Source organism: Ochotona curzoniae, unplaced genomic scaffold (assembly GCF_017591425.1).
Source record: "Ochotona curzoniae isolate NIBS_2020 unplaced genomic scaffold, NIBS_Ocur_1.0 scaffold_4505, whole genome shotgun sequence".
Lineage (NCBI taxonomy): Eukaryota > Metazoa > Chordata > Mammalia > Lagomorpha > Ochotonidae > Ochotona > Ochotona curzoniae.
Window position 1 is genome coordinate 26,693,793 of NW_024467118.1, and position 22,877 is coordinate 26,716,669.

General features: G+C 37.3%; 1 protein-coding gene across 1 annotated transcript in view; it reads right to left on the minus strand.

Annotated features, from left to right (window-relative positions):
* Positions 1–3,730: 3,730 nt before the first annotated feature.
* Positions 3,731–22,877, minus strand: part of KCTD8 (potassium channel tetramerization domain containing 8) — a 181,985-nt gene continuing 162,838 nt past the window's right edge. Inside the window, exon 2 of the mRNA XM_040966080.1 lies at positions 3,731–5,073. Coding sequence (XP_040822014.1) covers positions 4,613–5,073 — 461 coding nt within the window. The 3' untranslated portion in view covers positions 3,731–4,612. The remainder of the gene's footprint in view (positions 5,074–22,877) is intronic.

Here is a 22,877-nt window from a genome sequence, read left to right on the forward strand (position 1 = left end):
CGAATAAAGAAAGTGTTGTATATAATAACAGAATTTGGATATTTCACACAGGTACAGTTATATTTCAGGGCAATAAATGAATAAAGCACCCAGCTATCAGACAGCATGGATAGTCCTTGAGAACATTGGGGTAAATAAAAGTCCAAATGAGAGAATGCATTTTTGATTATTTTGAATACAAGACTTTGCTGAAACAATCTACAGAATTCAAAGGTAGAAAGGTAAGGGTGGGAATTACGGCACAGTTAGAGGGAAAAGAAATTCCAAATTTGGGAAATAAAAGGAACAAACAGAAGAATTGGGAAGTGGATGCTGCAGATTGGAATTGAGGTGGAGATTTAGCAACAGGGATGGTGAAATGAATATGATATGGCCAGCAGAGAGCGTGGAGAGGGACAGATGGGGGATTTTGCTGTAACCTGGAGGCAGAGAGCAAGCCCTTGCTTCTAGAGAACGGAGTATACAATGAGAGCAGTGCTTTAGGAAAAGGAAACGTTTCTGTTTAGTTGCTGGGGAGGAACAAGAGAACTCCAAGGGAGTTAGAAGAGTAACTTCTCATCGAATGGGACTCAAGTTATGTCTGTCAAATTAAAGAAGAAAAGTATGGGGCAGTTTCAAGTAACTTGTCCCCTTCTAGATACTTTTTAAAACCTAAACTACTCCCATCACTTAAAAGAAGCCCCTGCTTTTTTTTCTAACCAAAATTGCCACTCCTTCAAGACCCTGCTTTGATGCTGTTATTTCTAAGTTAATATTCATTTCAGGCCCTGGACCACCCATTCTATCACCTTATTCTTTATTCCAGTAATTTAAAAATAATACATACTTAAGCTTAAAAATCTATGATATAACTTAAATCCTAAGTAGCATTCCTCTCTCTCTTGCCTCTCCGGATTTTAGTACGTTTGTCTGAGGGACAAAAAGCCAACAGATTATTGTTTTCATAGCTATTTTGTGCTCTGACTCCAGGGCTCTAGGTTTGCTTCAAAAAAACCAAATGACAACATAAACTGAGATTATTCTCGTTCACCAACATCAACAGCTCTCTCAAGTTTCTTACTTTTATTTAAAATTCCTGGGGTATTTCTTTTATAATATTTCTCATAACACTTTTTAAAATGTTTAATGTTCACTTTTTAAATGCATGATGTCTTATATATGGAAGTGGAAAGGTATGTGGGCTAGTTACTTGCTTTTATCAGCCTGAACAAATGCTTCATCTAGTTGAAGACACTGCACATCATGTTATATATTTTAAATGATTATTTACTTGAAAGTCAAAGTTTGAGAGGAAAAGAGAGAGAGACTGAATGAACGCTTCTGTGTTGTCTCATTTCGTGAACTGCAGTAACGGCTAGGACTGGGCCAGGCCAAAAGCAGAGGCCAGGAACTTCTCGGCTTTACTGTCTCAGCTTTTCAGTCTTGACAAGTCTGATTCATATTTTCCTAGTAGGAAGAAAAGATTTGATTGTACCTAGTAGAAAGAAAAGATAAAAGTAGGCTTATTGCATTTTTCCAGAATATTAAATTTCACAATGAATGTTAATTTTCTCTCAACTTCATGTTCAATGTTTCCACAGAACTAGAAATAGTTGAGTGTCTATACTCAATAGGAAGTAAATCATGAATATTGAACTTTGGTTAGTGCTTCCAGTCCTTTTACAATCTAGGATGATCATACTGTAAAATGTAATTCTGCAGAAAGGGTTTGGACACCAAGTGCCAGCAGTTCAATTCATCTTCGTTTTTTCCTTTTTTTTTTGCATCATCTTTTCCTTTGGGAAAGACAAACCACTGCACTTGTATCTTTTATTCCAGGTAGCCTTAATTGAGGCCAGCTAGGTTCTTGCCTTTAGTGAAAGCAAAATATTTTGAAGGAATTAGATCATAAACTTATTCCTAAATGCAACAGTGGTAATTTCATTTCTTGAATGTGAGCCAAATGCTGCAATTAACAGATTACCGTCCACCTCATGGTTCGGAACTTCTATTCTAATAAGAAATGTAAAGGTGAATACAGAGACGAAGCTATGGAATTTTTTAGTTATCAAATTCTTCCCATTGTCAATTTGTATGAATTGCCGTGTTGGGAAAGAACAGCAGGGTACAGAGTAGTTTACAGGTCTATTTTCTGTCTGTTGCCTTTGAACCTGTGTAGATTATATAGCTAGACACCTTTGCCAAATTGCTTCCATTTACACTGGGAATATGAGGGAAATCAGAATACAGGAGCAAGTGCGAAGCTAACATACTTTCCCCCTTCTGCCTTAGTATTGGATAGATCTTTGGAAACAACCGTGACTTCCCAGAAACTAATGCTTTTAGTAGTTGCTTATCCCTTTGTATGTTAAATTTCCCATTTGGTACCAACAGCCAACTTTCCATTTGTTTCTATCTCCGTGAGTAGGGGTCATGCCCTACATCAGTCACATGGTCTCTATGATATTACTGTTTCCTTATTATCTTAAATATTCATAAAATCAAATACATAGTGATACAGGTAGAATCTGAATGTGTGACACAAACAATAAGCTCTACCCACTTACCAGGATGTAGCACCCATATCAAGCCGTGTTGAAACTGCCAGCTTTCCAGAATGAGATGTGAACTGGAGAGAAGCTTCAGTTTCTAAAGCCTGTAGACAATGCAAGGTAAATCATATATCTTTCTTTGTTTAAATAGCTCATTGTAAATTATATTTTATATGATGATACAGTGAGAAATCTAAAAACACACAATAAGTGAAGACAGAGTTCTAAAACTTTGAGTTTATAGTGCTTGCCTCCTTGCATTACGCAGAAAGAAATGATTCTCCAAGCACTGCTCCTCTTCCATTTTGACTAACCACAGTGGAAAGTGAGTTCCAGAAAATATTCCATAAACAGTTTTCCCTTTTCTCTGTCCTACACTTTTGTGAAATTTTATAATGTCATACATGTCATTGTTTCAAAAATATTTATTTATTTATTTATTTATTTATTTATTTATTTATTTATTTATTTATGTATTTGAAAGACAAAGTTACAGAGAGACAAGGGGAGACCAATCAAGGAAGATCCTCCATCTGCTGGTTCACTCCCTGAATGACTGCAATGACAAGGGCTGGGTCAGGCCAAAGTATGGAACCATTGTGAGCTTCATCAGGGTCTCCCACATGGGTGTCGAGGCACAGGTACTTGGACCATCTTCTGCTGCCTTCCCAGATGCATTAGCAGGAAGCTGGATCTCGGTGGAGCATACAGGACATGAACCAGGCCCGAGTAGATGCTACTGTCATTGGAGGTGGCTTTACGTGCTGTGCCACAGTAATAGTCCCATGTATTTCTTTCTATGTAGATGGCAAGGTGAAACGGCGTTGCCTTTGACAACAAAGCTCGTTTCCGTATGCACGACCCACAAAAAGTTGCTTTTCATAAAGACTGACCTTTGAGCTTGTCATAAATCTTATTCCCAGTTAATTGGCTAGAGGTATTTTCTCAGCTGCTTTTGGAGAGATTTTCAATTTGTCAACTAAAATGAAATGTTAGTGCATTCTGAAATATTTTACTCTTGCATGTTAAGCATTTACTAATCAATTTCAGGGCTATCTGTACTTATCTTCATTTGAATTATGTTTAAATTTGTCAACATTACTTCTGAACAATTCACTCTACAATGTGGGATAAAAGAAAAACCGGAGCTATTAGAAAAACAGAATATTTGAGGAAAAAAGTCAATAGAAGTAAAGACATTCTAATAGGATTTTTCTTTTTTTTTTAATAAATACATAAAGCTCTCTACCATTTCCCTCAATTATTTTGATTAACATGATAATAGGATCTTTCAGGCCATCATCTTACCAATTCCATAGCCTTTTGTAAAAGATTCATTTTATGAAATAATCATACTAGCATTAATAGATGAATGTTGGTGCCATATCACAATATAAGAAATATTTACACCATCTCTACATACACAAATACCATACACATACACACAGATCACAATCCAGAACGAAGAGTATTCAGTCTCCTAGACAACTAACATTGCTAGGCTTTGTCTGAAACGTTTATTTTTGCTTTATTTACTGTAATTTTTTTCTTTCCAAGCAACAGACTTTCCTATTTCTTGTGATTTATTTTTAACATTGTGCTCATGCAGAAATAATACTTGTTTGATTGCATTAACATTTAAACAGTTTTGGACTTGAGTCCTAAAACCATCATCTAAAATTTTACTTGATGTTGCTTCATCCATATTGTCATTTTCATTGATGTGATATGATGATTTGATTTTGGTGAGTTACAAAATGAGAGACATGTCAAGTTCACCACAGTTCAAAAATCAAGAGTCTATGCTTCTTGCTCATGCACATTTTACCTTCATTCTTGGAAAGACTGTTTGAATTGTATACACCATTTTGAGTCAGCATTTACTGGTTTCATTTTTTAAATCATGTTTCTAAAAACAGCAACAACAAAAGGAATGGAAGAAAATACTGTCCCACATCCACTTTTCACAAAAAAAGGAAGAGCAGCAAGGATCACACTGACCATACTTGGGATATCAGCCAGGTGGTGATAGAAGAGTAAACACTGAGTCTCATCTTTATACCGCAGGAATGTGATCATTACTATAAACCGTACTTCTGCAAGAGTTCAGATTGCCATTGGCGTTTGCGCTCTGGAAAATAATCGGGGATGTGGATTTTTTTAAAATCCTGAATGCACTTTTTCATCTCTTCTTCCACAGTTAGCTTCTCACAGACTTTCTTTTTGGAAAGATTGGTTTCTCGGGACTTGCTGATGAGCGTCTGAAAGAGTTCACTGTTTCTGCGTTTGTCTGGCGGGGGCATCCATTGCACAGGTGCCTTTTTGGAGGGGCGATCCAATGTTAACGTGTTAGGTTGGTGGGCTGCTGCCTGCTGGGCATTGGGTGGGTTGTCCTGGGGAGTGCTGGCCTCTGAGTGGCTGTCACAGCTGGAAGTGGAAAGCTCATTGCAGGAAGTTCCACTTTCACTTCCTTTATCTGTGACTTTGTCATTTTTCCTGTCTTCACGTTCTTGTTTAGGTGACACTATTTTCTGAGGGGGGCCTAGAAAGGAAAAAAAAAAATAGAATATAAGAAATTAGAGCAAAAGAATGAAAAGAACCTTTATTTCTGTTTTCTATTTTAAGCCAATAACCTTTATCCCAAGAAAAATGCGACTTGTTGCATTAGCCTGTATTTGAGGGATTCAAAAACACACGGGGCCTTTAGTGTACCCTGAAATAGGCAGCATGTTGATTATCGATAGCCAAAATTGGAGAGATCTGCTTAACAGTATTTCTGCTGCAATAGACTTATCAATAGCTTCATGCTGAAAAGGTTTTTGTTAATTTGTTACTGAAACCTGTGAAAGACACCATGTGTAAATAATTTTTCTAGGCTTATGTCTGCTTCATTAGATACTTGATCCATTTTGTTCTAACCACTATTCTGGGGTTCTATGCCGATCCAAAGCCAGGAGCCTCTTCTGGGTCTCCCACGCGGGTGCAGGGTCCCAAAGCCTTTGGGCCATCCTCGACTGTTTTCCCGGGCCACAGGCAGGGAGCTGGAAGGGAAGTGGGGCTGCCGGGATTAGAACCGGCGCCCATATGGGATCCCGGGCGTGCAAGGCGAGGACCTTAACCACTTGCGCCACCGCGCTGGGCCGGAGGGAGCATATTTTAGTCCCTTTGACTCTGTTGCAAAATTAGGACCTTCCTTCAGCATTTTTCTGAACACTACCACACACCCAGAACTACAATAAAACTTTGATCAAATGGAGCCTGACCAATCAGAATCCTTGGGGACTTATATCTCATTTTTATTTCTGTAGTCCAGTTTTATGAGAAGATGTATAAATAATAACTGGGGCAGAGGTACCAGGATCCTTTAAACAACTGCCCTCAGGGTTCTACTAGAGAACAATCCATCTGATTCATAGGGTCTCAACCATTTCAACATGGAAAGCTTGATTACTGGCATCAGTCCAAACATCCTGATTTAATGCATCGTAGCCTGATTTAATGCCTACTGTGCCATAAAGCAGATCCAGACAATTGTGCTATGCAGCCAAGGTTATAAGCCATTGCTCAGTATAATATTCAAGTACTCAAAATTTCACAACAACAAAAAAAACAATAGATCACTTTATTTTAGTCCCCAAATTAGAATTCTATGTATAACTTTTTCCAAAGTATGCAATTTTGCTGAACTTCTTTTCCTAATATAGTAAAAATAGTTCAAATGTCTCAGACAAATCAACAAAAGTAATTTTCGTAAAGGCACCTACTATGTGCAACACACTAGTCATAGCTCTCACCAGTTTCTTCTATTAAAACACAAAAGAAACAAATTCTATCAAATATTAGTTGAATGGAATTGAACATTTTTTAAAGTTTTGTGTTGACAACTGGCCTAATGGTTAAAATGACACTTGAGATGTGCGAATCCCATGTCAGAGTGCTTGGGTTTTTGTTCCAGCTCTATGCCCCAATTTCTTACAAACACATCCTGGTGCAGGTGGTTGCTCAATTAATTGAGCCCTGCAACCCAAATCAGAGACTTGTATAACTCTCAGATCCCAGCTTCAGCTGGTTAATTAGTAAACAGAAGGTCTCTCTTATAAAAATCAATTAATGTAATTAATTTTAAAATTTAAGTAAAAAGACTTGACTTTTTAAAAAGTTTTATTTATTTTTATTACAAAGTTAGATGTACAGAGAGGAAGAACTTCTGTCTGATGATTCACTCCCCATGTGAGCAGAACGGCTGGTACTGTGCCAATCTGAAGCCAGGAACCAGGAACTTCTTCCAGGTCTCCCACGCGGGTACAGGGTCCCAAGGCTTTGGACTGTCCTAGACTGCTTTCCCAGGCCACAAGCAGGGAGCTGGATGGGAAGTGGAGCTGCTGGGATTAGAACCAGCGCCCATATGGCATCCCAGGGTGTTCAAGGCGAGGACTTTAACTGCTAGGCTACGCTGCCGGGTCTGACATTTTCTTGCATGATGGAAGTATTTCATATCTTGATTGTGGGTTTGGTTATAGAATTATATATATTCGTGAAAACTGACAGAATTCTACACTTAAGACAAATGAATTTTTTTGTATGAAATATATATTGAAATTAACATGCATGTAGGTATATAAATGGAGGGGGTGGAAGAGCTGAGACATTTATCTAATTATCTTCATGTTATCTTTATCTGATCTCAAGCAAGCTTGAAACTCAACTACCCTCATACAACACAAGGCACAAACACACTTAATATACAATCTTCTGCATTACATTAACAAAAATTACTCTCACAGGAAACTTTTCATTCCTAATCATGACTAAAAGATTAAATTGCAAAGACCAGAGCAAGCCAATTATATCTGAGGATAAATGAGTGATGAGAAAAGTCATTTCCTTCTAAGAGGCAAGGGATACAACCTGAGACAGAGCATCAGGCAGGAAAGAGAGAGTAGAATATGGAAGAGTGGGAAGAAACCAGCAACAGCAGAGCAAATTCTTCATTCTGCTTCTGTTTACATGCAGAGCAGACTTGATGACAGATGGCAGTGAGGATACAGAGTTCACATAAAAGTCCATGCGTTAGCACGACAAATTATATTTAGATATTTTACTCAGCACATTATAGATTGTTGCTTAGCATTAGTAGACACATAAACATTCCTCAATATAACAGAATACAGCATATGTAGGATGGAAATCAATTTCTCTTGCAGTGCAGGTCAAAATGTCCACGTAGACTTCCCCGAAGAAGACATCAATATGCTACCACTGGGAGAAGGCACATAAAGGAAAGTGAACTCTTTTCTGATGAACCTCAAAAGCTTACTGTGTCCTCAAGCAGGTGAGGACCAAGTGTGTGAAGTGCCTAAACATGTATGGTCAAGGATTCTTCTGACAACATGCTAAGACGCACTTCACACTGAATGGTTGCTAACTAAAATCATTAGCAGTTTCCCTCGTTCCCATCCTTTGTTCTTTTGCTTGAGACTAGCCTTATCAAGAATATCCTCTTCTTGTGGACTAGATCAGGGAAAAGCCAGGCTGGGCGGATTATTCCTACTGGTGCAAACAAAATTAAAGTGGGCGAGGTTTGTTTGGGCAGCATCAACTGGAATCTGGGAGTGGGAGAGGCCTGGGAGGGAAATAGTGGGCTCATCCCTCTTGGGTTACCACTTCCACGGGAGGACATAAAACTAAGACAGCAGCTGGGGTGGAATGGGATGTGGGACAGACTGGATTACTGCTACACTTACTGGCAAACCAGGGTAGGGGGTGGGCCTGGTTGGGGTTATTGTGGGTCGCTCCAACCTAGGCTACAGCTCCCGCTGGTTTATGTGAGGGCCAAGTATGTGCTGGGCAGAACCAGACTGGACTGCAACACCCATTGGCTCCAGTGGAAGACGGGAGTGAAAACAGAACCAACCCAGGAATTGCAACCACCAGCTGATTGGAGCGATGGACGGTGCCAGGCCCTGTACTTGTTAGCACATACAAGAAGTTTCTTTGGAGATCTTCCTAATCTAAATGCTGGACTCAGAAGCATAACAAAGAAAAGAGAGAAGACAGAACGGGTCAACCAACCATCTAAGCTATGATGGACTATGTCAATCAGTGGATTTTTCAAAGACCTCATAGTGCTTGGAGCGGCAAGATTGACAGCGATTCATAACTGTTGCAATATCAAAACCACTTGAGCAAGAACCTCAGAGCATGCCCTACACCCGGGACTTGGGGAGGGTGGGAAATTGGGTGGGCCTTCTCCCTTAATACCCCCCTTTTAAACATGAAGGTAACAATATGGAAAACATATTAGTATTATCCACTTTCCTGTAGCCCTTGAACCTTCTTACTCTAATTAACTATGTAAAGAATGTCAAAATAAAATTTATTAATAAAAAAAAAAAAAAAAAAGAATATCCTCTTCTTCCCTTTACACCATCAATGACAATTTGGTCAGAAAGAGTCTAACACTGTTAATTACTTTAAATGCACGTGAATATTTAGAATCTCTATCGATATAGATGTTTTAAGCTATGAAGAAAACAGTAAATGTCGGCCTGATTTAACGATGATTTGTATATACACACACACGTATATATATACACACACACAAACACACAACACCTCATAATACTTGCACATTAATGAAAATGTATACCTATATATGTTTATGTTTTACTATTCCCTTTAAAAAAGCTATCTTTAGGGCCTGGCACGGTAGCCTATTGGCCAACGTCCTCACTTTAAACATGCCAGGATCCCACATGGGTGCCGGTTCTAATCTTAACAGCCCCACTTCTCATCCAGCTCCCTGCTTGTGGCCTGGGAAAGCAGTCCAGGACAGCCCAAAGCCTTGGGACCCTGCACCCGCGTGGGAGACCTGAAAGAGGCTCCTAGCCCTTGACTTTGGATTGGCTCAGCTCTGGCCATTGTGCCCATCTGGAGAGTGAATTATTGGACAGAAGATCTTCCTCTCTGTCTTTCCTAATTTCTGTATATCTGACTTGCCAATAAAATAAATAAATCCTTAAAAAATAAGCTATCTTTAGGCAAAGTGGACTCATTAACAAAACAAACAGGTACACAGAATTCTACTGTGTCTTAGGGGAAAATATTTCACTTTTTGTCCATATTTTTAATACAAAGTATAAAATGATAGTTCTTTGGATAAATCATTAAGGATGATTTATGCCAGCATTCAAAAATGTTATTTAATTAAGCATACCTTACATCATGATTGATGCTAGTGGATTCAAATTGGAACCAGATACAATAACTTAAACTGATTTATGCATTTTTATGATATTAAATTTAGAATTATGGATTAATTCAGAAGAAATTATTTACTCTAGCTACCTGACTTGCTTGTGGATGAATGCTAACCATTGGATTCTAAGGGTCATTTGAAACACTGTATTTTTAAAAAAATATTTATTTTTATTTGAAAGGCAGATTTATGGAGAGAAGGAAAGGACAGAGAAGGATCCTCCCTCTGCTGATTCACTATTGAAATGGCCCCAATGGCCAGAACTGAGCAGATCTGAGCCAGGAGTCAGGAACTTCTGGATCCCACATGTGGGTGCGGAGGCCCAAGGACTTGAACCATCTTCAGCTGTTTTCCAGAGCACAGGCGGACAAACAGACTGCAAATATAGTAGCTACAAAATGAACTGGCACCTGTAACAGATCAGGCTCTGCCACCATGTTGACTCGTGAGATTTTAACTATCATTCTGTAATGTTTTCCAATGCCAGCTGAAATCACTTGAGCAGCACATAAATGATACTTTCAGTATCACTGAGTTTTGCTTACATGGCAGCATCATGACTGTTGTAAATTCTATTCCTCTCAGTTAGATAGAGTCCAATTTGTGCTTGAATGAACCTTCTGAAAACCATTGTGCCTAATGAGTCAGAGTACCTATCAGACCTGCGTGGAAGAAGCAATCCAGATGTGCTGCCGTGTCTGCCAGCAGGGAGTTCTCCCACACACGGAGAGACTCAGTGAATAGGCACATTTCATAGATATGTAATATTTATCCTCTAAAAAGGTTTATTCTTTAAATGTATTCAGTACATAAGACCTTCAAAATATGGGAAAATTAACCAAATTTTCTGTCTGGTGATTTTCTATCAGATCAGAGATACTACATTATGCAGTATTTTTTTTAAAGATTTATTTATTTTTATTGGAAAGTCAGACATACAGAGAGGAGGAGAGACAGAGAGGAAGATCTTCCGTCAATGGTTCACTCCCCAAGTGACTGCAACGTGCAGAGCTGAGCCAATCCAAAGTCAAGAGCCAGAAGCCTCTTTCAGGTCTCCCACATGGGTGCAGGTTCCCAAGGCTTTGGGCTGTCCTCGACTGCTTTCGCAGGCCACAAGCAGGGAGCTGGATGGGAAGCAGGGCCGCCAGGATTAGAACCAGTGCGGCACCTACATGGGATCCCGGTGCATTCAAGGCAAGGACTTTAGCTGTTAGGCTACAGCACCGGGCCCCATTATAGAGTATTTTTCTGTGGGACATACAGTGTTACTTAAAAACATAAAGCCAGCCGAGTAGTCCTCCACAGTTGTTTCAGAAAAACAGTCTATACACTAACATCCACATTCACACACACAATTATACTAAATTTTTATGTCCATGTTTTCATCACTGTGTGCATTAACTGTGGGCAATCTGGGTAGAACCTGACTCTGAAGTTCCAAGCAAGCAAGCACTTTGTGTCATTCATATAATTTTTCTAATTTTTGGTCCTTGTTGGTTAATATTTTAGGTATGGCCCTTAGGTTCTTTCTTGCAATCATGCTAATTCTAAAATGATACACTGAACAGAAGGCAATTTTCCAACCTGTAAAATTCTAGATTTAAAGATTAAATATTATACATTGGAAAGACACAAGGAACGAAGACTACCTCCCAGGATGGGGAAACAAATTCAATTTCCATGAAAATACTTCAAAGAGTTTCAGAGTTCAATAATATATTTCTGTAATAGGCTGACATGTAGTTCCAGAAGATGTTGTCAACTTAACCCGTGTTTAGTTATATCTGCAAAACACCTGTTCAAGAACGATGCTTAAAGCACCATAGATCAGGCTGTCTGGATTTGTGCTTCAGTTCCGTAACTTCACTTAGTCAAGTTACTTTTTTCCTTCAATTTCAATCTCCTTGTTAAAATGCCCAAAACATGTTGCAAGGGTGGAATGAGTAAATACATACATTAAAGCACTCTGAATGAATCTGGCATGTATAAATGATTAAAAATGTTAATTATCATTCAGCATAAATATCTCTTTGCTATTGTGTCTTGAAATGGCATTTTGCTGGTACACTGAGAGAACTGGCTGAGGAATTCAGATATTCCCAATTTCATTCTAGCTTGGCACATATTACCTGTGGACATGCAAGGGAGATTCAAAAAGTTCACAGAAATATATAAATAAAACATAGATTTATTTGCATCAAATTATTTTTTCACATATTATTATGGTACCCTCAATCTAAACTGTGGGCAAATCTCTTAGTATCTTTCTTCAACAACTCTTATGCTTAGAGTAAGAAAAAAAAATGTGATTATGTAAACTGTAATCTGTAAAGTTTTATATTAGGTAAACCCATATTATTAGTTTTAGTCTGACACATGCTATTTATAGATTTAAACTTGAGAAGCTAAATATTAGTATTTTTGTGTCCAATAATACATTTTTAAGAAAACAAAAGGTTCTGTTACAAGTCACTGAAAATATGTGAAATAAGAGCAATAGTAAAAATATTGTATTAAATGAAGTAAGAGCAAAGGCAGGTATAATGATCTGAGCGAGCAAAACAGTGATTTATGTTTATTTCATTGGGTTTATTACACTGAAATAAAAGGAGGAAAAGCTAGCTTATACTGTGGTTTGAAAGGTCAAAGTCAACACTTTTGTCTTTTGAGTAACTCTCTGTACGGGCTTGTTTATTAAGAGTTTCTCTCTCTCTCTCTCTCTCTCTATATATATTATTGAATATGCAAGCATTTCCAAATGAAATATATGTGTACAATTTTACACCTGAAAAAGTACCTCTTATTTCTTTACTGATCCGGTGATGGTAAAGAAAAGAAAGACTTGGCATAAAAAACACATCTGCAAGAGGGGCAGTTCTCAGAGGGGAAATCACCCTTTACACATATTAAACCCAATAATATGTGAATGGTTATTTGGAATCTGAACGAAATGAACCATTCTAAATATTAGCAACAAACAGACATTAAGTGATTGTATCAAGGAGGGATCCTACGGGTTGGTTCCACAAACGTGTTGAGCACTCACGGTGTATAATTATTGGCATTAACTATAGCGGTGTGTATACATGTGCTTACACATACATACACAACACAAAGACAACCCCCGTCCTGATATCAACTAGTTCCGATTTCAGGTAACAAATGCAGAATATAATCGAAGTTTTAAGAAAGAAGGAAGCAAGCTAAATGGGATGTGATTAGAATGAGGAAAGGATTGAGCGTAATTTTTGTCAATAAGATTCCCACTCTACATTGAAACACAGTGGTCATATAAGATGTGCTCAAAACACCACTGCAAAGAATAAAAATTAAAGCGTAAATGAAACATGGAACTTACTCTGCCTGTTTGCTAGTTTTCATTAGAATTATTTATCGACTTTCATGGATATTGGCAATAAAAACAAATACAATATGAAATCTGAGCTAACACCTTCCTTTGATTCTCTATAAACTCTGTTGGCTTATTACTATATTTATTTATAGTTTTTCTTTCACACCTAAAATATAAACTCCTTGGAAGCAGAAATTGCCTGTTTTTTTTTTTTTTTTTTGTCTGTCAGGGTGCCTTGGTCACAGTAATTCCTTAATTGTTCGCTTATTATTTGACATTCACCACTATGTATGCTATTAAATATGCATCTCGATGACCACAGAATAGGAAAGAATGCTTCCAATATCCCACATTCAGTCCATTCCTATGTGACCTCGCTCCTTCGGTCCCTAAGTCAGCATCTAAATTCTGGTGTCCTAGCTCCTCCAAACTTCTATGAGAGCAGAAATTGTGCCTCGTGTTTCCTTACGTGAGACAGCTCAGAAAGCTAATTTATCACTGAATTAGTGATACCAGCAATGTAATGCAGCATTAAGAAAAATATTTGAGAAAACATGGTTGTGTACTGGAATTTATACTGATTGGGCTTCAAAAATCACACATTTTAAAAATAACTACTTATTTATTTATTTATTTATTTAATTTGAAAGGAAGAAGAGAGAGAAGCCATATGCAGAGAGCTGGATCAGAAGCCGAGCAACCAAGACACAAACTGGCACCTACACATCATGTTGGCACCATAGGCAGAGACTTAGCCTGAGTGCCAAGGCATTGGCCCCTGGAAATCATTCAGTCCCTTTGCATACCTAATATAAATTTTATAGAGTCAAATTAGGAAAATTGCTAAGATGTAGAAGGAACAGATACGATGAAAGAACAATTTTTGAACTTGTGACCTGTCAGGTATTTCTAATATCTAGACTATCAGAACTGTATTTGTAGAACAAAGCATCTTTAATCTTGAGCCTTGATCAGTGAAGGTTCTGACATGAGGACAGAGATGTCTGCTCAGAGCTCTCATGGTCTAATTAAATCATGAGTAGATTTTATCAGTGGTGAGCCGCCTTGAACTTTTCATGTCACTTCATAGTGCACTTTAGTCTACACTGAACATTTCAATAGCAGCAGAAATGTCAATCTTCTGTGACATTAAAGCCAAACAGATTCAAAGACTGATAAGTGTTGTTAATGAAACCATTACAAGATAAAAAGATGTGCTAGTAAAGCATATTTAGATTAATTGAAATGGTTGTGTAAGGAAGGAATTGCACTGAAAATACACTTGGAAAAGGTATTTAGTTATGTTATATATTAGTGATTATTCATTAAAGCATGAAAAAAGCATTTTTCTTACACATCTGAAGTATTCCCCTGGTGTGATCAATACTGAAAAGGTTTCCATAAAATGCTGCTAACATAAGTTTACAAAAATGAAGATTTTGTTTGATTTCATACAGTTCAATATAAGTAGTCAGGGAGTGTTGCTTTTGTTAACTTTACAAAAAATTATTTAACATTTATGTGTCTGTGAATGGAAAATTATATTTATTTCTTGTGTAATGAACATTTATATAAAAGAAACTAAAGTTATAATTTCTTACTATAAAGAATAATTATAAAGATTACTAGTTAATTGGCATTATTCATAATAAAAATGATTTCAACACTACTGTATTGTATATTATAGAAGTGCAGAAAAAAATGCTTCAACCAGTGATTAAAAAAATCATTCCTTTGCTTGAATAGCCAGCTACTCTGTTTGCTTTTGACATGTCATAACCTGTTTTCCAAGCAAAACTGATAGGTCAAGGTGAAAATCTACACAGAAGACTGAGCAGGCTCTGATGTTGCAAGTTAAAGGCAAAAGGAAGAATTTTTAATGTTTTTTTTTTATTGGTTTTGTTCTACCAATTTATCCTTTCTGATTTCATTAGCAAAAAATATACTTATAACTAGGAAAATACTATAATTTTATCTTAAGTATTATGTATCTAAATTGTTCTGCCCCTTAGCTATCACAACAAAAATATTCTGTACTGTAATGTTTGGTAAAACAAGTTTTATTAAAATGTAATTCTTAAGCATGATGTATTATGTAGAAGTCAAAATAATTACAAGAATAAATGAATTACGTCAACACTACTTTCCCTAGGACCACTCTAATAAAATGCTATCAAGGAACATGGCATCATGTCACTGATGGAACAGGGACTAAAGAACACAGCCTCCCCTAGGGTAACACAGTGAACAGGGGAGAGGGGAGGGAAGGAAGTGAGGTGATGGTGAACCACTCTCATATTTCACAATCTCTTATCTGGCCCTGTGAAATTTCATGGAAGGATGAGGGAAAATCAGAGAAAACACCTGGAAAGGTAGATTTAAGTCAAAACAAGTGAAGTCAGAGACAAAGTGAGGGTAAGACTGGATTTGCATCTTGTAATAATCTTCTCCATATTTATGAAGAGTATCTTAGGAAGCAATAGACCTAGCTTGATGTAAAGGGCATATAAGACGTTCACTGTTCCCTAGTTGAGAAATGATGAAATATCAAACTAAAATGCTACTGCTGCTGCTGCAAATGGAAGACAATGAAAATATCAGAGCATTTTTACAGCAATGAAAACCAGCAGTATTTACTGACGGCTTGGTCGTGAGTAAAGAGGAGAGTGTAACAGAGGTGTACATTTCAGTGATGATGCCTAAATTTTTGACCTTTATAATTGGTTGCATGACCATGGTACCTGGAGACAACAGACATCACAGGAGAATGAGACTTATGAGCAAATAAAAATCATGAGTTAATCTGTTGCAAACCTACTGAATTTAGAGAGGTTAGCATGGTCTAGTGAAAATTCATCTAAGCTATTGGAAAATTCATGTAAGCTATTGTCTGGACCATGAACAGAAGTCAGTCCTTAAATCCAACAAAGAAGAGAGCAAAAGTAAAGCAAACTGTTTTAAAAAAAAGTGATTAAGTCATGATTGCCAAAGACGATGGGCAACTGTGAATCGAGGTCCTGATACGTAGCACGGCGTAGTGAGAGGACTAAGAGGAATATCCTTGAGAAAGAGAACACACCACAATTAACTCTGTTTTAGTGAAATATGTTAAATACAGGCTAATTTGAAAACTACCAACTGGAAGACTAAAAACATAAGGCATACATAGGACATTCATAAACAAAGGAAAAGTAAGTGAAAGTGAAACAAACTTGCAAAGCACAGATAAAGCAAGCACGTTTGTCCCTAAAACTTTGATCCCAGAAAAACAAACAGGAGGCCCTGAGAGCCCCTGGTAGCTAGATTTTCTGCTGGAACATTCTCTTTTTTGCTTGAAATCAGAAAGAAAGCAATGGCATCCTGAAAAGTGAAGGAATTCGAAACCGTCACTTCTTAATTGTCATTATGCTGGAAATCATGCCGCACAATGAAAGCGAAAGCAGGACACAGTTCTTTCTCTTGTAGTCTTTTTTTCATTAGTCACCCCAATGTGGAAGCTGTTGATAGAACGTACCCATATCAAGAAGTGGAATAAAACTGATGTTAGTTCTGTGCTGTACTTCAATTTTCTAGTGAGAATAAGAAATATCCGTTGTGAAACTTGGGTAGTTCAACATAGAAATAGATGTCCTGACAAAAAAAATAGTATCCATGCTAAAATGATAAAATTTAGAATTTCTTTTACTTGGAAAAGCATTTTCATTGTGATATAGGCACAAATTCTATAACACAGCAGGTACACATATGCACAAATAATATGACAAATTGAGAGCAAGATCACAGAAAAGCTTTATTTTTTAGTATCTCTAACAGTTCCTTTTTGTCTTTTTGTTTGTTGAGCAAGAAATTCCCTATATTTCATTTGGCCTTGTGTCAATGCTGTCAACAAGACCTTTACAAGTTTATTTTAAAATGGAGACTCATGCAAATAATGTATAATTCAACCTCAAGACATAACCGATGTGAAAAAATATGGCCTTCTAGAAAGAACACTGTAGTCTTAAACACATTTAACTGCAAGTGATAAGGAATACAAATGAACTAACCAATTAATTAGAATTCAATTCAATGGCTTGCAAGACAACAACACAACACAAAAATAAGCAGGAGCTTAGAGATGAAAGGCAAAAAATAACAAGGTAATAAAACATGCATAAATTAAGTACATGAAAATTTTGCTGAGAAGACTGATAGCTTTGCATTATTTCTTAGAAAAGAGGGATCACATAATTTAGAATGAGAAAGCAGATATTATTAAGAAACAATTTAGAATGATACAAAATCACTATTAGTAAATTTGCATCAGTGAATTTTAAATTAGTCACTGTATGAAAAATAAATTCTCCTCTTTTGGGTAAGAAATAGAAAATATGAAGAAATACAGATAAAAAGAGAATTTGGAGGTAAATTTAAGATCTAGTCCTAAAAAAGGAAGCATGATGCCTTTATTTAATGTTTTCCAGTCTATTCTGTAGGCACGAATAACACTGAAACAAAACCCAAACATACAAAAAGAGAAGGAGTCCACTGATTTTCTGAGCATAGATGTGGATGTTTTCATTAAAATACATGCAAATTAAATCTAAAGATTAGCAGATTATCACATATGAACAAATAATACTCATGCCCAAAATTTCAATGATGCATCACCATTACTTATATATGGCATTATTTGTTAAAATGAGAAAAATGAAATCATTATAGAAACTGCAGAATGCATGAAAAGTAATTCGAATATCTGACATAAATTTTTAAAAAATAGCAAAGTAGAAGTTAGAAGAAAAAAATAACTTGATAGCAACATATCAGAGGTATTTTCTTTAAGGTTATAAAAAGTCAAAATAGCTACTTTTCTTAGCAATACTCATTAATATACTAAAGTAGATACCCAATAAAGTAGAAAAAAACTAAAGAAAAATAAACATAAATGTTAGGAAAAATGTAATGGAAACATAATTTTCTGGCTTATCCAGAACAACTGCAAAGGCTTAAGTAAGTTTCATAAAGAGATTGACACAAAGATTGGGATATAAAACCAAACATTTTTATGTCAGCAACAGTACTTAAAAATTTACAAAATTAATCATAATGCAGCAACACATACATCAAATTTATTTTGGGTCAAGTTAGTAAGAGGCACATGAAGAAAGGCCTAAACTTTGGGAACAATACTGTATTGATTGTCTTGAGCAAACTAAATAAATGGAGAGTAATAACATTATAAAGATGTAATCCAAATGTTTAATTTCAGTATGAGATTACAAAAAAATCAAGAAAATATCTTTTGCAATTTCACAAACTTATTCTAAATAATCTGGAAGAGGAGTCACAGAAGCACAATGTACAACGTTCTTTAACAGAATAAAACACATGTGGAATCTATGATCCTGGATAGCAAATCATACGTTAGCGGCCAGCACTGCTGTACACTATTTTCAAGCTTGTAATGATGCAATGGTGGCATCTCATATCAGAGTCATATTTCAAGTCTTGGCTGCCCTACTTCCAATCTAACTTCCTCCTAATAGACCTGGGAAGGAATCGCCGATGGCCCAAGAGCTCAGGCCATTGCCACACATGTAGGAGAACTGGATGAAGCATCTGGAAAATTCATCATTCTCTTTCTTTAAATATGATTTCTTTATTTATTTGAAAGGCAGGATAACGGAAGGGGGGAGGGAGGAAGACAGAGAAAGATCTTCCATGCTCCAGTTCACTCCTCAAATGTCTGCAAAGGCCACAGCAAGAACATGCCAGAATCTGAGCCTTGGAAATTCCTCCACACCTCTCATGTGGGAGGCAGGGCCAAGCCATCTGGGGCATCTGCTGCTGCTTCCGCAGGCACATCAGCAGAAAGCCAGATTGGAGGTGGGAAACCAACACTCAACTGGGATTTGCTTTCATGTTTTTACACACACTTGCAAACATACACACATGCATAATTTTTTATTAATATAAAGAGAACAGATTTCATATATTTCATAAATGCAATTGTAAGTAACAGCCATACTTCCTTCCCACGAGATAAACCCACTGTCTCACACAGTTGAACACAGATGCCTTTTTGTCTCTTCAGCTCTCTCCCTGTACTCTACTTTTCGAATAAATGTTTCTTTTTAAAACCATGTTACAACTTTACCATAATTATAACAATGGAAAATTATGTCAATTGGAATGAAATGGAAAGTGTAAAATACATTAGAAAATCTGGTATTTGTTTGTTTTGAACAAAGATGCACTACTTAATGAGTTGTATAAAGGAAATTAGCTATCCATTTGGTAAACGCAGAACTACTCCTACCCCATACCATATATATTTTCTGGATAAAAGAAGACCCAAATATTTGGGAAAAAAGGGGGAGGGGAGAGAGTAAAATGAAAAAGAAACTGGAGGAAATACGAAGTTCTTTACAAATAACGTGCTATCATAAAACAGAAAAATTGGAATATCAGATTTCATAAAAATATAAAACTACTATAGGAACTATTACCACTGTAGTGTTAAAGATAAGTAACTAATGAAACAACTCAACATATAAAATCTATTTTGATCACAAACATTCAGGCTGAAGGAGATCAAAATTAATAGTAGGGCTTGGCTCAATAGCCTAGTGGCTAAAGTCCTAGCCTTGGATCTGCTGGGATCACATTCGGGTCTGTTCTAATCCTGGCTGCTCCACTTTCAATCCAGCTCCCTGCTAGGGGCATAGCAAGGTAGTTGAGGATGGCCCAAAGCCTTAGGACCCTGCACCTGTGTGGGAGACGCAGAAAAAGTTCCTGGCTTCTGATGGATTCATCAACGGCCTTTGCAGACATTTGGACAGTGGACAGATGATCTCCCTATCTGTCTTTCCTTCTCTCTGTAAATCTTTCAAATAAAAATAAATACATCTTTAAAAAATAATGATAAAGTAATTAGAAGCCCTGGAGTGTGGGAGAGAAAAAAGGTTGCTATCACTATATATCATATTGAATCTATGCTATCTTAAGTAGAATTAAGCAATTTCAGACATCCACCAACTTGGCAGCCCTTCCTCTGCAAAGCTCATGACAATGAAGACAACAGTAAAAAAAAATTTTCTGGACATAAGCAGATCCAAACTAAAGAGTGACAGAAGATTGAAAGAAAGCACAGATATCTGACAACATGCATCTTTTAGGGAAATGAATATAATGCTAGGGTGAGTGAAGGGGAACTTTCCTTGTGTTGTTTAATTTTTGAAGTTAAGTAAGATTCATTATTTGGTGACTCCAAATGCAGGTGGAGAGACAGGTGTTTGGCTCAGTGATGAAGTCGCACTCGGGACACTTGACTCCCACACTGCAGCATCTGGGACTCAGCCACTCTGCTTCCAATCCAACCTCCTGCTGACCTACATCCTGTTAGAAGGCTGCAGTACTGAGTCCCTACTGCCCAAATGGGAGACCTGGATGAGTTCCTGGATCCTGGCTTCAGCACAGCCGAGCTACAGTTTCTAACAGGCATTTGAAGAGTGAACCAATGAATGGAAAACCTTTGTATCTCTGCCTTTGCATAAAATGAAAAAAAATTTTTTTAATAATACAAGTGGAGAGTTTTGACAAGAGGCCCGAGTTGACATGCCAGTTCTGCAAGCAATCAATGAACAATCTTCCAGGAAAAACTGCACCCTCTTGGTGCTTGAATCCTTCTCTGAGGGAACCAGCCATCATCAAGGAAGCCCTTGGAGCTCTGAAATGTTCAAACATCACAGCAGAAAGTAAAGGGATTTACAGCCCAGTGTCTTCCACAGGGAAGCCTGGTATCTCTTCCCACTCAAAATAACCTCTTGGCTACAAACCTGCAGCAGCTACATAAATGTTCACAGCTAGGGGCAATGAGGTTGAAACATACACAATCCATCCGAGTCCTCCTACGTCTGTTCAGAGACTCATTCTTTGTAAAATGGGACGGAAAACTATCTATATACTTCCTCAGGTGCTGCCAGCAAGCTGGTCCTTGGGCAGGCCTGTGGATGGCTCTGCATGCTTCCTCCAGCCACAATGTCCAGGATCAGAGTCCCTCACTTGAACTTCCATAAGTGTCTGCTTGTTACCCGGTGGCCTGGGTACTCCACATGAACAGGAATTGTGTCTGAGTAGTTTGTTAGAATACAACTTGGAAAAGAGGCCTGAGCGTAGGTTCAGTCTTGTCTCTTTTTAACTAGAGATAACTCTCTGGAAGTTACTAACTTATCTTCTAGAATCAGAGAGTTGTCACCCATGAAGAACCGCTGTTAAGTATCACATGAGATGTGCTATGCAGGGAAAGAATTACGCACACAATGGGCTCAAAGCTGGAAGATAAAGATAGTAATAACATCACTCAAAGTGAATGATCAGTGTTAGGTCCTTTTAAGAGCTGTACTGTTCAAGTTGGCAGCTCAGAGTACATGTGTCCAAATACCAGACAAGAAATCTTACACCTGGAGATGTTAGGTGTTCTAACACATCTGTGTGGCCTTCTACAAGTTACTTAAACTTTCCATATGTTAGATTTCTAATAGAGAAACAGACAAAAGCACATATTTTATCAGGCATGGTGCCTTGCTCTGAGTTCTCAATACATATTTTAAAATAAATAAGCCCTCAAACAAAATGCAAGTTTTATTACATGAATGTTATCATCATTTCTTTCATGTATTTGACTAGTATCTTTCTGTATGAGTTCAACTTTGCTCACTCTATTTTAAACCACAATCCACCTCTACTTATTCCTCTGTGATTCCTCCAACATATAACGTAATCTACTTTTCACATATCTTGTATATTTCCTCCATTTTCCCATCATAATGTTACTTGCTTTACTGTTGTATTCTGTGTATCTGACCTATCATATACTTGAAAATACCAAATAAATAAATCAAGAATGCATGACTGAAAAGCTTTATATATTCTTTCCCTATTTCCTATGTCTCTGGAATACAAAAATGGGTTTTCACCAAACCTGTGGTGCATTGACATGTTAAGTTAATGCATGTATTTCCTTAATTCCATAGCAGGGGGGATACAAGCCAACAAGCATATAACACTTGTGTCAACTGTGACACAAGCCCCAAACATAATATAACCAAAAAACTCAATTATAACAGGAAAACACACTGTTTTCTCTGCAGGAAGCCTAGAATAATGCTGAAAGATGAAATTGCCTGAAGAGTTTTATTAGGTGCTGCAAACCTAGGGAATGGCTTGCTGCTGAGTTGCTAGGAGTAACAACATAGGCAGAGGAGGCAGGGATGAGAATCGTAGGCACAAAGACCGAGCTGAGACAATCACATCTGACCTGTCTGGTGATCTCGGAACTTCTTCTGGAGTTCAAGAAACAAGCACTGAAGACATCTCAGGAGGTCGTTGTACTAGACTAAGCCATCTTGCATCATTCATAATTTTCCTCTTGGGTATAAAAGGTGAACACGGCTTTTAAGAGGAGACTTCACTTGGCTTTCCTAGAAAATAAATTTTCTCATTTTCTCCAGCAATTATCTCCACTTTTCTTTCTTTTGTTGATATAAAATTTCTGACTATTATCACAACGGTAACACAGTAATTACATTCAATGTTGAACCAAAGGCATCATTACAACTATTTTTATAATAGTTTCACTGAGTCCACACCAAGTGGTGTTATCTTTCATAGCTCCTCTATGTATCCTGGCACTGTGCAGGAGCAGCTAGCAGGGGAGGCAATTACCCAGGTGCCATAACCACTGGGACCTTCA